Source organism: Megalopta genalis, chromosome 4, assembly GCF_051020955.1.
Source record: "Megalopta genalis isolate 19385.01 chromosome 4, iyMegGena1_principal, whole genome shotgun sequence".
NCBI classification, from domain to species: Eukaryota; Metazoa; Arthropoda; class Insecta; order Hymenoptera; family Halictidae; genus Megalopta; species Megalopta genalis.
The window spans coordinates 3,026,753-3,041,732 of record NC_135016.1 but is presented as its reverse complement, the minus strand read 5'-3'; the positions used below and the strand labels follow the sequence as shown (position 1 = coordinate 3,041,732).

Genomic DNA, 14,980 nt, shown 5'->3' with positions numbered 1-14,980 from the left:
TAATGTACTTTGAGAGCAAATTTATGTCAATCTGGTACAAAAACACTGCTTCCAGTTCGCATTCGATATGCATTTCGCCAAGGCCAAATCCCTGGCGTAATACGGAAATACGGTTTTCCCGTTTTTACAATTTATTTCTAATTTTTTGCCACGATTCGAAGGCAATTCGGAGGCCACATGTCACGATTCGACGGTACAGTAATGTCTCTCTAATTGACCACAAAAATGGACAATTTGGGAAGAGGAGATACGATTGTCCGAGCCCTGCAGCTCGTTCTTATAATTGTTGCCAATTCGTGACTATAAAAACTAACCGCAGGGCTCGAATAACCGTATCTCCTCTTCCCAAATTGTCCATTTTTGGCCTGGATTTGGCCCGCATTTGGCATGGACAAGGCGTTGGTGCCAAATCCAATGCAAACAGCGGATAACTCGGTATTTGACACGATAACGTACGGTCGGATTCGTGTCAAATTTAGGACAAATTGCTTACCGAGAGCTTCGTTGTCCGCGCATCGTCGTATCTCGCCGTTTGCCGAAACGAGATCGAATCGAGATCGAAACGTGACCGGAACGCCGTGAAATCGGGCGACGCGCCGCCAGCAGGTCTGCCGGTTCGGTGTTCGAGCTGCGATATAGCGGCGATTCGAAGCGGCTCCGAGCTCAGTCGAGCTCGACGCTTTGCCCGCGCGGTTCCGTGCCCAGAGAGGAGAGAGAGAACGAGCGGTCTCCGCCGCGAATCTTTGACAGCGCGCGCGAACACGTCCGACAGCTTCGTGAACGTTACTCGACGGACGTTCCTCAGTGAGATACGATTGCTTCCGAGCTGGGTTACACGCGCACCGGGCGTCGACGCTGCCGTAGGAGTCGATCGGAGGTGGGTGACACTATTTTTTAAGAGTTTTTCCCGGCCGCGCCGCCTCGGGGATCTTCTCGGCTCGCGCGGTCGGGACCCGTGGCCCGAGCGAGAAACGTGTGAACAATAGAGTCGAGGGTGTTTTGCAATGCAAAGGGGCATTGTCAGTGGCCCGCTGGTGGCTCGCAAATGGCCCGCAAATGGCACGCGTGGTTTCTTAATGTCACCGCGGTTGACGGGTCGCCGCGGCGAGCCGCGCCGGTGCAACGCACTTGCTGCTCCCATCTGCGGCCGACGCTTAAAATACGCGGAAATTTTGGATCTTGATTTTCGAACATTTTATCGGAAGATCGCCGAGGAACCGTGCGAGTTTTACGGATCGAGGAAGCGGAGCGAGGAGATCGTGGGCCACGTTTCGCGCTGCTCTCTTTCCGGCGCGCGTGAGACCGTCTCGGCCCGGCCCGGCCCGGCCAATCGCATTAATTTACGACTGTTTACATCGCGAGGCCAGGGTGTGCCATAAAGCCGGACCCACCACCATGAATTATGCATCGCGGGGTGGTTTCCTTTCTCGATTTCTTTCGTTCGGGCCTGGGATCGAACGGCGGGAACCGAGCGCGGTCGCCGCGCCGCGCCGTTTCGTCACGATTCGACGAAATCGTTCCTCGATCGCGCTTCCAAAACGGAGAAACTCCGGCACGAGATGATGCACGCACGCGTTCTATCCGTCCGGTCGCTAAATTGAGGCGAATTACGGCTTAATAAAAGCGACGGGGCTGCGATTAATTAGCCGCCCCCCCCCCCGCGGAAGGGTTTTTCTGCGTCTGCGAAAACGAACGACTGCGCGTTCGAATTCGAAATTTCGGCGAACGATACGGTCGGGACAGGTTGGAAATACGAACACGCACAAATGAGGCGCGATGTTCTTTCGAAATGCAGTCGATGCGCGCTTCGGCGCGATGTCTGCGCCGGTGAAACTGGAGAGCAAGCTGACGAACGCGTTTCGGCGACGCGGCGTCGAACGTTTCATTCATAGCACAACCACGACGAATCTAGTATTTCGAGTTTGGTGAATCGGGAGAGCGGAAGCGCGATTATTATTTATTCGTCATTTATTGATAAACCGGTCGCAAGCTCTTCGTTTACATAATTAGTCAATACCAGGGGTGGCCAAACTTTTCGTCGCTACGAGCGATCTGTTTCTTTAAATTATAGACGGCGGTCTGTCAACATCGTATGTGTTAATTAGAGTGTTAATTTTAAGCCAAAAATAAGCTTGAATTTAAAATAAACATAGATAATATCAGGCAGGCGGTCAGTCGACCGTGGGTCGACGCTTTGGCCATGCTTCGGTGATCGAATTATGCGATTAACCCTTTGCCATCGAAGCCATTTTAACTGTAAATCTAAAATAATTTTTCCGACTTAATAATGTTTCAAATTTAAGCTGCGACGATATAAAAATGATCTTAGAACGTGATATAACAATTTTAGCTGTGCCTCAGGGTCGCCGCTCGAGTGCAAAGGATCAAAGGTTTGCATGGAACCGGGAAAAAAATCGACGTTGCCACCCAGGGTGCGCGAAGCTGTCGCGACGTTATTCTAGCTCCGTCTCCGACGTAAATCGTATTTGGAGCACGAACGCGTCGACAGCGTCGACGAGGTTTTCGGCGGGCAACTTCGACGCGCGTTCCCGATCGTTTCCGGTTTAATAGGCGCGCGCGAGCGCGAGCGCGTTCCAGCGGCCGTAAACCTCGAAACTCTTGGGATCTGGTTACGATCGCGAGCCACGAGAGATTCCTGCGGCCAAAGGAGAGGACCCTGTCTCGTCCGTTGACGCCGCGGCGCGAACAACTACGACAGTTATTACGCGACGGGCCGGACGGTCCCCGGTATGTATTCCTGCGGACGGAGTAACGCTGGAATAACGCCGCGGCCGCGCGGGGACACGTTCTCACGGCCGACGAAGGTAGTAATTCATTGGCAGTGGTAAAACCGTTCAATCTGCGACTCGGACAAGACGAGTCCGAAGAGACTGGTTCGGGGACTGGTCCCGGAGGAAACGCAGCCGTGGCCTCCGAAGCGGTCCTGGATCTCTCGGAATATCTCTCGAACTGGCCGTCGCGGCATTGTCGGGCCGTGTATATTCCCTCGCGAAAAGAATTCTCCCTCGAACGGGGAATTAAAGGAACCTGTTCCGCGGACGATTAACGTCAATTTGTATTCCTCGGAATTCGAGTCTCGGCGCGGGGTGGCCAGCGACGGCGTTCCCGGGCCGAGGAAGTATCGGCGCGCGTTAGAAAACCGAAGTCGCCTCGACGCGACGAAGCTTCGAAGATTCTTGCCGCGATCGCGGTTCGAGCGGAGAAGGAAAATCGCGCGGAGGCCGGCGATCCGCGGGAGCGGCCGCGTCCAGATAAAAATGCGACGAGGATGTCGCGCGGCAGAATATCTCTCGGCGCGGAACGCGATCGGCGCGCGTTAGAAAACCGTAGTCGCCTCGAAACTTCGAAGCTTCTTGTTGCGATCGCGGTTCGAGCGGGGAAGGAAAATCGCGCGGAGGCGGCTGCGGCGGCGATCCGCGGGAGCGGCCTGATAAAAATGCGACGACGATGTCGCGCAGCAGAATATCTCTCGGCGCGATTAGCAGGCGCGCGAAACGCAATCGGCGCGCGCTCGCGCACGTCGAAATCGGTAGTATCTTTCTCGATGCTTGTGCAGCAGCGTGCTGCGCTGGATGACTCCTCGCGATTCTCTCGGTGTGTACACACAGAAGCCGGTTCGGGATAGCCGGGGGCCGGAGGCGAGCCTTGTACGTGTGTCCGAGAACGCGGCGACACGCGTGTCCACGGCGCGCGGCTGATATCGAAATACTATCGCTTCCCACGCGAGAAGGAGCCTCGATTCTGTCCGCCTCCTCGGCGCGCCCCGGCCACGATTCACGTTCACGTGCGTGCGTAAAAGCCGCCTTATTGGGAAACTTTAATGGCTAGACCGCGACGCGACGCGTCGCACAATGCCTCGGACCTATGCGTCCGGCATACAGTAATGCCTCCCTAACTGACGCTCGGATTGTCCACAAAAGTGGACAATTTGGGGAGAGGAGATACGATTATTCGAGCCTTGCAGCAAAGTTTTTATAACCGTTGAAACGCGGTGACTACGAAAACGAGTTGCAAGGATCGAATTCGCGAGGCTCCTCTTCCAAAATTGTCCATTTTTGTGGACAATTAGGGAGACATCACAAGCGTCAATTAGGGAGACATTACTGTACTTCGCGTTCAAGCTTCCCTCCGTATTCCCGTCGCGATTCGCATCGCTGCGACGGATGCGACGATTCGTGGATTCGATGATTAGTACCATCCGCGAGCTCTTTGGATTCTTCTCGTCGTCGCGACGCGGAATCGGTCGCAGCAAAGTCGCGGCGGAGTTGCAACGGAGTCGCAGATCGCGGCAGAATCGAGTTTGCCCGGAGCCGGCGGGCGACTCGCCCTCGCCCGTAAATTCGGCTCGTCCTTTTTTCGACGGGGGAGATTCGGCTTGTTTTTTCCGGTGCCTGACGAAGGAATGCGGCCGACTTGCGGCATGCGGAGATCCTCGAACAAAAGGGTACCACGAGTTTTTGCGGCGGGCACCGCGACGCGTCCTTCCTGGTCGGCGCATTGGATCGCCAATTGGGTCACGCTTCGAAGAATTTCCGCGACACCGGAGGCCATTAATATCGATCGCGCTTCCAATTGACTTGCTCGACGGGTCTCGCCGCGCCGCGCCGCGCCGCGGATTAGAACACGGAATGTGATTTTGTCTCGCGCGATCGAAACGGCGGCGAATTCCGCGACCTATTCGCGATTAATCGCCGGTAATCGACGCTCCCCGGAGATTATTCGAGTCGCTCGCCTAATGGTATCGCTGACACAATCTAATCGTAGATTCCCGTGTGTCGGCCGCCGGTGATTCGTCGCCGCGCATTTTAATTGAGACCCGTCGTCGTCGTCGTCGTCGTTGTCGGCGGGGAGCGTTGAACGACGCGGGACGCGCGACTCGAATTCCTGATAAAACGAGCGCGGTCTCCGCTCTTCGACGCGGTTTCCTCGAAGCGGGGTGAACGCGGCCCGTTCCCCGCATACCTAAACAGCGTCAAACGTTTGGAATAACGCGATCCGCTCGTTACGCCGGCTTTTCTCTGAAAGCGGGGGGCGACCGGTCAAAGGTTAATTGATATTCGAGGTGTCCGAGGTGCCTTCCGAGCGACGTTAACGCAGCCATCGAGTCCCGCCGGTGCGTTTCAACCTCCCGTGATTTATTCGCGCGGGCGAGCCGCGGGACGGGAAATTGAGAAATCGAGAGTCCTCGCGGTAAACTCCGGCTCTTGAATAGAGACCGCAGATACGGCGACGTCCGCTTTGCGTGCACGGTGCATTCTAATCCGAGGACCGGCTGCGCCGCGTACCGAGAAACAGCTGGCCCCGTCGCAATCTCGGCGATCTCGAATGGATTTGTAATAGCGGTTAATGCGTTTCCGTGGAATCGAGAAAGACGAGGATAGCCGGAGATTCGCGCCGGGGTCCGCGGCAGTTCCGCCGCTCGGCTGCTCGAACGCGCCAGCGATATTCTCGCGAAATCGTGTGACGCGTTTTCGCGATACTCCGAATTTATCAAGCGGGGTTCGTGACACTCGCGTGTCAGACCGGAGCTTATCGGGATTTTCAGGAAACGGTGCCCACTCGCGGACGACCGACGCTGGAACGTACTATTCCGGCGACGAGAACCGTCGCAGCGGATACGGCAAATTCTCCCAAATTGTCCCCACAACGGTTCCCTTGGAAACAGAAATCGATGATTCGGGAAGAGGAGATACGATCATTCGAGCCTCGCGGCTCTCGTTTTTATAGTCGCCGATCGTCGAGAACGGACGGACAATTTGGCAGAATTTATTACTGTATTTCGATCGCGTCGAAGAAATTACGATACCGTGATTTCGCGAGATCGTTCCGAGACGGTGATTGGACGGCGAACGCGCCTCTCGTCGGCTCCGGATGCTCGCGAGGCGTCGTCGAATCGCGGCGTTCGCGCGGAAGAAATTTCGAGCCGGTCGTGTCGCGCGGCGAGACGACGCGAGACGGGACGCGCGACGAGGAACGATCGCGAAATTCGTCGTATAATTCATTTGTCATTTTCCTACGGGCACAGAGGCGGCATTAAGATTCCGAGACGCAGCCGCGGGCGCGCGTTATGCCAACGACTTTCGCGGACGCGCGTGTGCGCGCCGCTGCGTCGTGAACACGTACCCTCGTTTCTACCAACACGCGTGCCCAGAAACCAATTTATATTTATGATGTATCGAGGCTCGATGACACAGCGACTGGCTATGCTGGTCTCGGGACCAGCCGGGACCAGCCGGGACTAGCAGGAGGAACGGGCGCGCGTGACAGAGACGAGGCGAATGAAAACCGTCGCCGCGGCGTTCGCTCTTGATTTCTGGAATCACGCCGACCGAAAAACTGACGCCGGCCCGCGTTCACTGAATCGAGGTTGACAGGGTGAATAACCGCGACCGTCGCTGCGGGAACGGTTTAGGATCGACCGTCGAGGCCCAAAGGGCTCTGCTAGAACGGAACAGAGGCGAAACGCGCGTTACAACTGCTGGAGCAACGCGAGAGGCAGACGGAAACCCGGAAAGTACTATGAAGTTGTACGAGAATTCCGAGCGTCGATCTCCGCAGTCGTCGCACGATGGAACGAAGTATCTATTTTTTCCTCAGACGACGGAACATTTTCGAATAAACTTTACATTAGGTTTAATCGAAACGCGCGCGAATCGGAGCGTCGCAAAAATTCCGGTCTTTTTGTTTCCCAGTTGCTTCGCGTTGAATAACGATCGCGTGAATTTTATGGTACAAAATTGCGACGACTGGCCGACGATGTCCAAGAAAATAGGCGTTCCGTTCGACCGTGCGCCGTGATCGCGGCCGCATCGCGTCGGACGAAGGGCCGGGAGACGAGGAGACGCATAGCCGGAGCGCGCGGCGATCAGCGATTATCTTAATTGCCGGGCCTAGCTGGATGCGCCGGGAATCACCGTTAAGCCGGTCTCGTCTTTTGCTCGTGGTACCTTAATTATCTCGGCGGTCGGGTCGTTCCACTGGATAAGCGACCGAACGTCCAACTGTTATCGCGGCCCGTCGTTCAATAGGATTCCGCCTGGCTCGGAAGCGAATCCGCAGGAGCGTGCCGCTTCCTGTTGATCGCGCCGATACACGCGTCGATCGTTAACCTCTCGAACCCTTTATTCCGTCGCTAAAAGGTTCGCGCATCCGGGAACTTGTCGCGATGGGTTTCCGGCATCCGATCGCCCCGTGGGCCATCGCCTTGACATCGCCTCGGCTCCGCTTTGCCGCACTTTTAACCCTTTGCACTCGAGTGGTGACTCTGACGCACCACTAAAATTGTTACATCACGTGCCAAAATAATGTTTACATTATCAAAGCTTAGATATAAAAGATTGTTAATTGATTTCCGGACAGATTTCAAAAATCCCGAAAATTAATTCCACTAGTCTCAGTAACTGGTCCAAAATTTTACTATGGACCTAGGGGGACCAGTTACTGAGACTAGTAGGATGGATTTCCGGATAGATGACAAAAATCCCGAAAATGAATTCTACTAGTCTCAGTAACTGGTCCCCCTAGGTCGATAGCAAAATTTTGGACCAGTTACTGAGACTAGTAGGATGGATTTCCAGATAGTTTGGGGTGCCAGTGTATATCGATTTTTTGTAAATGTTATGATTACTTGTGCTAAAAATATCGCTAAAATTAACAGTTTATTATAGTTTTTTTATTATTGTTCTTAAGTCTCTCTCCTATGCATCCGCTATGCAACTTAATGTTTCTGGTTTCTTTGTGGTGTCTCTATCTCTTCTAAGTCTCTATAGCAAAGGCCACCAGTAGTATACGCTTCATCATAGAGTATCCACAGACTATGTCAACCAGCGGACGAAGCCCAGTTCCGCTCATTGGCTCTGTCATCTCGCGCCAGCTGATCTCGCCTCTCATTGGTCACTGTTTTTCGTTAATAACGCGTAAACGAAGCCGCGGATCACATTTTCTCCGAGGAAAAAGTTGCTTCGAATCACCTCAGGAACGCCTCATTTGCAGAACGCGAGATATTTTTAGGACACTCTGAATTAAAGGATCGTTAACAATGTAGATTGTAGAATCAGATAAGTATCGAAACGTCGAGAGCAACGCACCTTACAAATAAATTTAGTTCTCCGTAACATAAAAGAGCATTTCGCACCGATCGGAATTAACAAGGAGGATCGCGCTTTTTCGGATCGGTGGGCCCCGATTCGAGGAACACCAGAGAGGTTTTTTATAGGGAACGCGTCCAGCGCGGAGCGGGCACAGCCCCATCGAAAGAGATTCATGGCGGATAGGCGTGGCCGTTCCCGGAACGCGGATCGTTCTCCGAAACTGTAAATCAGCCGGCGAATAAAGGCGATTTTAACGCCCGATGATCCCGGACGATAAAAAGTTGCTGGCGCGAGTGGAAACGATACTTTGTCGGCGAAACGAATCGCGAGCGGCGTTCCACCGCCGTCGACCGCGTAATCGTTTCCCAAAAAATGTTTCGTCGGAATGATCGCGCGCCCGAGCTCGCGATAAATTATCGTCGGATAACAATCGACGGAGGAGAATCGAGACGAGCCTGGGATTTAACCCTGCGATGAGTCCAGAGAGAGAGGGATCCAGAGGGATCCCCGGAGGTGGCGCAAAACAAGAGGACGGCGAAGAAACCGGAGGGAGCACCTGTCCGACAGCTGGCTCGCAGATGGCCCGCATTGCATGGCCGCCGCGGGATTATGCAACGAGTAGGTATCTCGAGTTTCTGAAATCGAACGCCGATTATTTCGGTCACGAGCAAGAGCCCGCGAATTCCGACTACCGTCGTTTAATAGGTCTGCCGCGAGAAAGTGGCCGCTATCGTGTTACCTCTCGCCGGCTATCGAGGATGAAGCAGAGCCGCGGTTGCGGGTGGGAATGCCAGAAATAGCCGGAGAAGCTAACGCAACTGGGAGGATCGGTTCCATCTGGAGCGGAAGGGTTTCGCAGGAGGATAGGATGGCTCGGTCGGATCCTGGAGCAGGCTGGTCTCCCTCCTCGGGAAAATAATGGTGGCTCGCGAAGAAGCGGTGCCCGCCGTTGACCGGCGTCGCTCGCCGCTGCGCCGTGGCCGGAAACGTGTGATTTGAATTTACGAGCGTGGAGTTCGCACTGGCCGACGACTTACGCCCTTCTGATAACGAGCTGCCGGACAGAGGACCCATTGCTGGATGACTAATGGTCGGGGCTTCCCGCGCGCGCGAGCTTCGCGAACGAGAAGCCACCGAGAGCGACGCGGAGGAGAGATATCGCATTCCGCGAGGAACTCGAGGAAGAGGCTCGAGGACCGCCTGGAAACGTCTCCCAAACGTCGTCCGAGCTCCGCAGAAGCTAGGCCCTCGTGGCGTTGCTCAAAGAGACGACCGACGACGAGTCGGTGGAATCGGAAATCCGTCCCCGATCCGCTGGTTAAATCAAACTTTGGGAATTAATTCAGCGAGGGGACCGAGACAATGGGCCCCGGAGCACACGGGCAAGGCGTGGCAGCCGGGCCGCAACAATGAGCGCACCGATTCGACCGAAAGAAACGCGAAAAAAAGAAAGCGAGCTGCCCGCCGGACGGCGGTCGGCCTACGCGCGAGCTTTGACCGGTCTTATCTGCTCGGTCCTCCGGCCTCCTTCGAAAGAACAGTGGAAACGCGGTTTATTAATGCCTCGTCGGATCGAGTCGATCGTTCGCGGCAGCACTGGCGATAAAACGAGCCTCCGGCGAGGCGACAGATGTTTCCAGTCCGATCGAAACGGTCTTCCGGGGCGACGACGCCCTAAAGATCGTCGCGAATTCGCGCTTCCGGCGGCGACGCGTTCGAACGCGAACGCGAACACCGATGATCGCGCGACGGTCCCAAGCAAACCGAGCGACAACAAGTGGTCGCTCGCGGAGGTCGCGCGCAAAAAGCGATAAAAATAAGACCGGCAGATGTACAGCGTGGAACGAATTTAATTAAACTCTCGCTCCTCGAGGGCGTCGCCATCATTATTCGGCGTGTCCGCCGTGCGGACGCGACCGCTTTGTCAATCGATACGCGCTCGGTGGCTCGATCTACTCGGCCTGACTATGGGATCGCGCGAAGCCTATTCCACTGAACGCTGTCGACGACCTTGCGGAAAAGCGAGATGCAAGAATGCAAGAATTCGCCCTACGAGAATCATTTCCGAGGGTTCGAGACGAGACCTGCTCTATTGAGAATCGCGAATCTCTTCGTAGGGAATCGTGTCCCAAAAATCAAGGTTGCGGAGAAAATTCTGACCCCATATTTTGTTAGTTCAACCCTCGAACAGGGGACCATTTTGACAAAAATATAATATCTAGACACAATTATCCAGACGCGTCAGATTTTCTATAAAGCTTAACGAATCCGTTGACGATTTCAACGAATTGCCAGAGAAACTAGACAGTCAAATAAGAGTAAATATATTCCGGGTCCAAATGGACTCGAACCTAGCCGTCCGAGCATTAACAAACATAAATCGCCTGACGCAAACAATAAAATTTCCATTAAGTGTTCGGAATTTGTGATCCAACAATCTGGTCACGCGGCGGCGACGTCAAAGCATCCAACAGGCAGGCGCGAAGGAACGAGATCGATTAAGTGAAACGAGAGACAGTCCGATGACAGTCCTGTTCCAGTATTTGCATAAAAATCCCCTGAAAAATTCCTGCGCTCAACGCGGCCATAAATAGAAGACCCGATCGAATCGGGCCGACTTTTTAGGAGCGAGGACCGCGAGATATAGTGGTCCAACGATTCGCCACGTCTCGTCGCGTTCGCGTCGGGCCGCGGCGACATCAAAGCGGGCTCGGTGGTCTGGCGCGAGCGAATGGAAGCGATTAAGTTTGCGGGCTTAGAGAGGATAAAAGATCTAGCGAACACATACGTGTATAGGGTGTAAGAGAGAGAGAGAGAGAGAAAGGAAGTGAAAAACAGAGAGAGTAAGAGAGTCGGTGAGGGAAAGAGAAAGGGAGAGGGGGAGGAGAGAAGGGCCATCGTCCACGGGTCCCAAACCTAGTCGATCTAAACTTAGAAGCGAAAATAGGTCAGTTTTGAGGGAGGGGCACGCGGTTCCGATCGATCTGCCGGGCCTGGGTCGCTGCACGCGTCGAGCCAGCCAAGGGTCGACGGGAATGGACCTAATTAGAAGCATGAGTCACGTCTTTGATCCGAAGGGTTCCTTCTTCAAAGCCCGCGATAATTGCGACAACGAGAAATTGATTGGACCGCCGATAGCATCTTCGAAGAAACGTCGCTCGCATAAACGCGCGCGGTGGGTCTCGCGAGTCGAAGCGGTTCACGGAGCCAGAGTAAACCGCTGTCGGGCTGATCGAGGCAAGAGGCCCGATTCGAAAGAGGATTCGGATCGAAAACGTGTAAACAGCGGAACGGCTGCTTCCAATCGAACAGGAACGTTCGTTCGTTCCTTCTAGAGCAGGGGTGGCCAAAGCGTTGACCGCATAACTATTCCTAGTCGCCCGCATGTTTGTTATTATGTTCATTTTGAACTTATTTCTGGCTTTAAATCACTACTTTCCTTATGATCGCTTAACACGTACGACGTTGACAGATCGCCGCCTATAATTTGAAAAGAAAAAGGAACGGGTCGCCCGTAGCGATCAAAGGTTTGGCCACCCGTGTTCCAGAGGTCGCGAACGCGTCCCTTTCGGCCGCTGGCCGCGCGGTTACAGGCAACCGGAAGAAAAGGGCGCTTTGTTGGCCGGCGTTTACGATTCCTATGAAATCGGGAGGGAAAAACGAAACCGGTAACGCGAGCGGCAGGCGCGCTTTTACGTTACGACTTCGCTTTTAATGCCGGTTCGCTGGAAGGGACCGGGCTTCGCGCGGCTTTCTCCGAAATATATGTGAGCCGCGTTTATTCTCGCCCGGTTTTGGCCGGCTAGCACGCGAACGAACCAACGGAGTCGGCAGTTAAAAAGAGTTTACAATGTCCCGGTCGGTTGTTTCAGGAGACTCGGGGAGATCAAAGGATGGCATAGATCCGTACAGGTCGCCAGCATGTCCTACGTGATAGTCACTGGTCGAAGTCTGCTGTGGACGCTGCTGTCCCTGACGGCGTTGATGGCGGTGTTCTCGGGCCTCATCACTCCGAAATGGCTGATCGGGATGCCGCAGGTGGTTAAAAACGCGAGTAAGCATTTTCGACGTGTCTCTGAAATGGAGAAACTGTGTTAGACGGGGTGACGGTATCTCTGGATCTTGTGTCCGGTCGCCAGGAAACGGATCGGAGGTGTACGTCCCGACGGTCGGCGTCTACAATCGCTGCATCAGGCTCCACGGCAGGACGCACTGCGGGAACTTCAACGTGGACGGGTTCGCCACGGACTCCAGCGTGTTCCCGGGCTGCTGGAAAGCGTCTTACTTCTTCCTGTTGCTCGGACTGGCGATCATGGCGATCACGGTGTTCGCCGCGCTGATCGGATGCTGCATACAGAGCATCGGCCGAAAGAGCATCTTCAACTTGGCCGGGGTTGCTCAAGTGATCGCAGGTGTTTTATCCTCTTTCTATCGCTCGCCGTTTCCTAATTCCGTTCGGTAAAAAAACTCGTCGTCCATCCCTTTCTCTCTTCTCGGCAGGAATATCGTACATATTAGGGATGATACTGTATCCAGCTGGCTGGGGAGCGGAGAGGGTGCAGCGGATTTGCGGACTCGAGGCGGACGCTTTCTATCTCGCGGATTGCAAGCTCGGTGAGGCTGCGAGGCTCCTAGTGTCCCTATGAAAAAATCGGCCGGCACGAAGGACGCGACGGATAGGCTAGTTAGTTGCGCGATGATTGACTCAGGAATGCTTGCAGGCTGGGCGTTCTACAGCGCCCTGACAGGGGTGGCACTCACCTTCGTCTGCGCGGTGATCAGCGGCCAGGCGGAGAAGTCCACGGCCAGCGACAAGGTCCAGGACAAGCTGAACGAGGGCAAGACCCTGATCTGTCTCGCGTGAAACGGAGCTGTTCCCCGGCTCCTCTTTCTCGTCGATGTCGCGAGGGGAACGGGGAAAGTTCACGGGACCAAGTTCGAAACCGGCGACGAGCGGCGATCTTCGCGACGACCCTCGCGGCGAGGTCGTCGATCCCCGATCGAGTACTTATCGCGAGAGCGACTCTCCGCCGTGCGCTGCGGAATCTCCGCAGCCCAGTCACTTTTCTAATTTCTCTTTTTACGAAACGGACACGCTCGTAATTAATAAAGGTTACGACACGGGAAAAAGGGTTTCTCCTCGTCTTCCTCCCACGCTCCTTCCTCTCCTCCGAGGCTGGTCGCCTTTCCGTTTTCTTTTTTTTTTTTTTTTTTTTATTAATTCATTGAGAACAAGTGTATGGACATCTTACTAGTATCTAATAAATAAATAATCGTAACTGTTTAACCGCGTAAAAAAAGGGATGGGAACGCGTTCGACGATCGACGCGGTAGATTGGCGTCGAATCGTTCCCGAACGATAAGTAAAAAAATCTTCGATTCCCACCCGTTCTCTTCTATCGGCAGCAGCGATCTTTCTCTGCGCCTCTTCGAAGAACGAACGATTCCGTCGAATCGCGAGATCCGCGGGGAATCGAGGGGGGAACGGCTGCGGCCCCGAATAACGCAATCGTTGTCGTTCGAATCGTCCATTCGGATCGTCGCGACGACGTTTCTCGCGAACTTCTCGGCGGCGAATCGTAGACGCGTTCTCGATGAAAAGTAACTGCGTTATCCCGGGACGCAACGCGGCGATAGGAATAGTGATCGTGTGGTCATGGCGATTAAATCCTCGTACACCTTTGGATCGATCTGTTGAGAAGTTCGGCGGCGGCGCCGCGCGGCCTTTACGAATAAAAGAAGCAGCGGCGGGGGTGGTCACTGTTTCCGAGTAGAAATTATCATACGAGTGGATCAAGAAGCCGTGGCGGGCCCTGAACACGGAATATACAAGTAAAATACAAACGGACAACTCGGGACGAGCGGGCAACGAAACGAGTCGAATGATCGAATCGCGGGTCGCGGTGCTGCACAACGATCTCCGCGGATGATCTCTCGTTCGCGTTGCTCTACCACGCTTATGTACAACCGCGTTATGGAAACGAAGGAACGAAGGGTGTCGCTGTTACAAAAATTTCGGCGAGAAGCGGCGCGCGTGCCCGTCGTCAACGTGTTCCCATCGTCGCGGGACGCTGCGGTCTCCTGAAACGCGCGTCGAATCCGTGTAGAATCGCGACGAACTGGTCGACTCGTCGGACAAATAAATAATTGTGCAAGGGATCCGACGTTCCCGTCTCGCCCGTCGACGAGAGAACACCGTGAGCTCTCGGTCTTCGCCGAGGTGGAACGCTTGGAACGAGAACAAAGCGATCCTGAATCCCGGATCGATGAATCGGCCCGAGACGAGAGCGTTCGTCCGTTTCGCTCTCGCCGCGCCGAATGGCCGGCTGTTGTGTGTCAGTCGATTTATGTACACGCGTATAAATTAATCAAGGCACCGAGGGAATCAACAGTCAATAAATAACGCGGGCCGCCGGAACACGACGCCACGAGGACTCTTTGCTCTTTGAAACGCGCACGGGAGCACATTCTTTCTTTCTCTCTCTCTCTCTCTCTCTTTCTCTCCTTTCTCTCTCGCACTCTCCGGCTGATCGCGTGCTATTTGGTTGCGCGGCTCTAATTTACACCTGTTGACACTTGTTTAGCTATTCCTTAAACTTAACGGGGGGGAGGACTGTGAGTGCTGACGCTCGCTACGGCGTCGGGGGCGTATCTAAAACTTCGAGACCGTTTTTCTACGGGAATGTCGACTTGGTCACACGATTAGAGCACTCGAAAGCTTCGTTTCTCCGTCTATTCGCTTCCGCGAGAATCATCTGCTCGGCTGCTCGATCCGCGTCGGGGTTCAAACACGAGTAACATTAGGCGATTAAAGTAATAGGAATATTTCCGTCGCGGTCGCGACCGGTCGTCGACGCCTCGCGATCGAT

At 54.4% G+C, this 14,980-nt stretch overlaps 1 protein-coding gene across 1 annotated transcript; it reads left to right on the top strand.

The window, feature by feature from the left end:
• Positions 1-635: 635 nt before the first annotated feature.
• LOC117218832 (LHFPL tetraspan subfamily member 2a protein) lies at positions 636-13,241 on the top strand. The gene is made up of 5 exons (XM_033467511.2): positions 636-877; positions 11,984-12,165; positions 12,251-12,523; positions 12,612-12,725; positions 12,833-13,241. The coding sequence occupies exons 2-5, from the start codon at positions 12,033-12,035 to the stop codon at positions 12,973-12,975; spliced, it is 663 nt and encodes a 220-aa protein (XP_033323402.1). The 5' UTR covers positions 636-877; positions 11,984-12,032; the 3' UTR covers positions 12,976-13,241.
• Positions 13,242-14,980: the final 1,739 nt, after the last annotated feature.

Coding starts and splice junctions, on each gene's coding strand:
- LOC117218832 (XM_033467511.2), top strand. CDS start 12,033: ATGTCCTACGTGATAGTCACTGGTCGAAGTCTGCTGTGGACGCTGCTG. Junction 12,166..12,250: donor GCAGGTGGTTAAAAACGCGA/GTAAGCATTTTC, acceptor TCCGGTCGCCAG/GAAACGGATCGGAGGTGTAC. Junction 12,524..12,611: donor GGTTGCTCAAGTGATCGCAG/GTGTTTTATCCT, acceptor TCTTCTCGGCAG/GAATATCGTACATATTAGGG.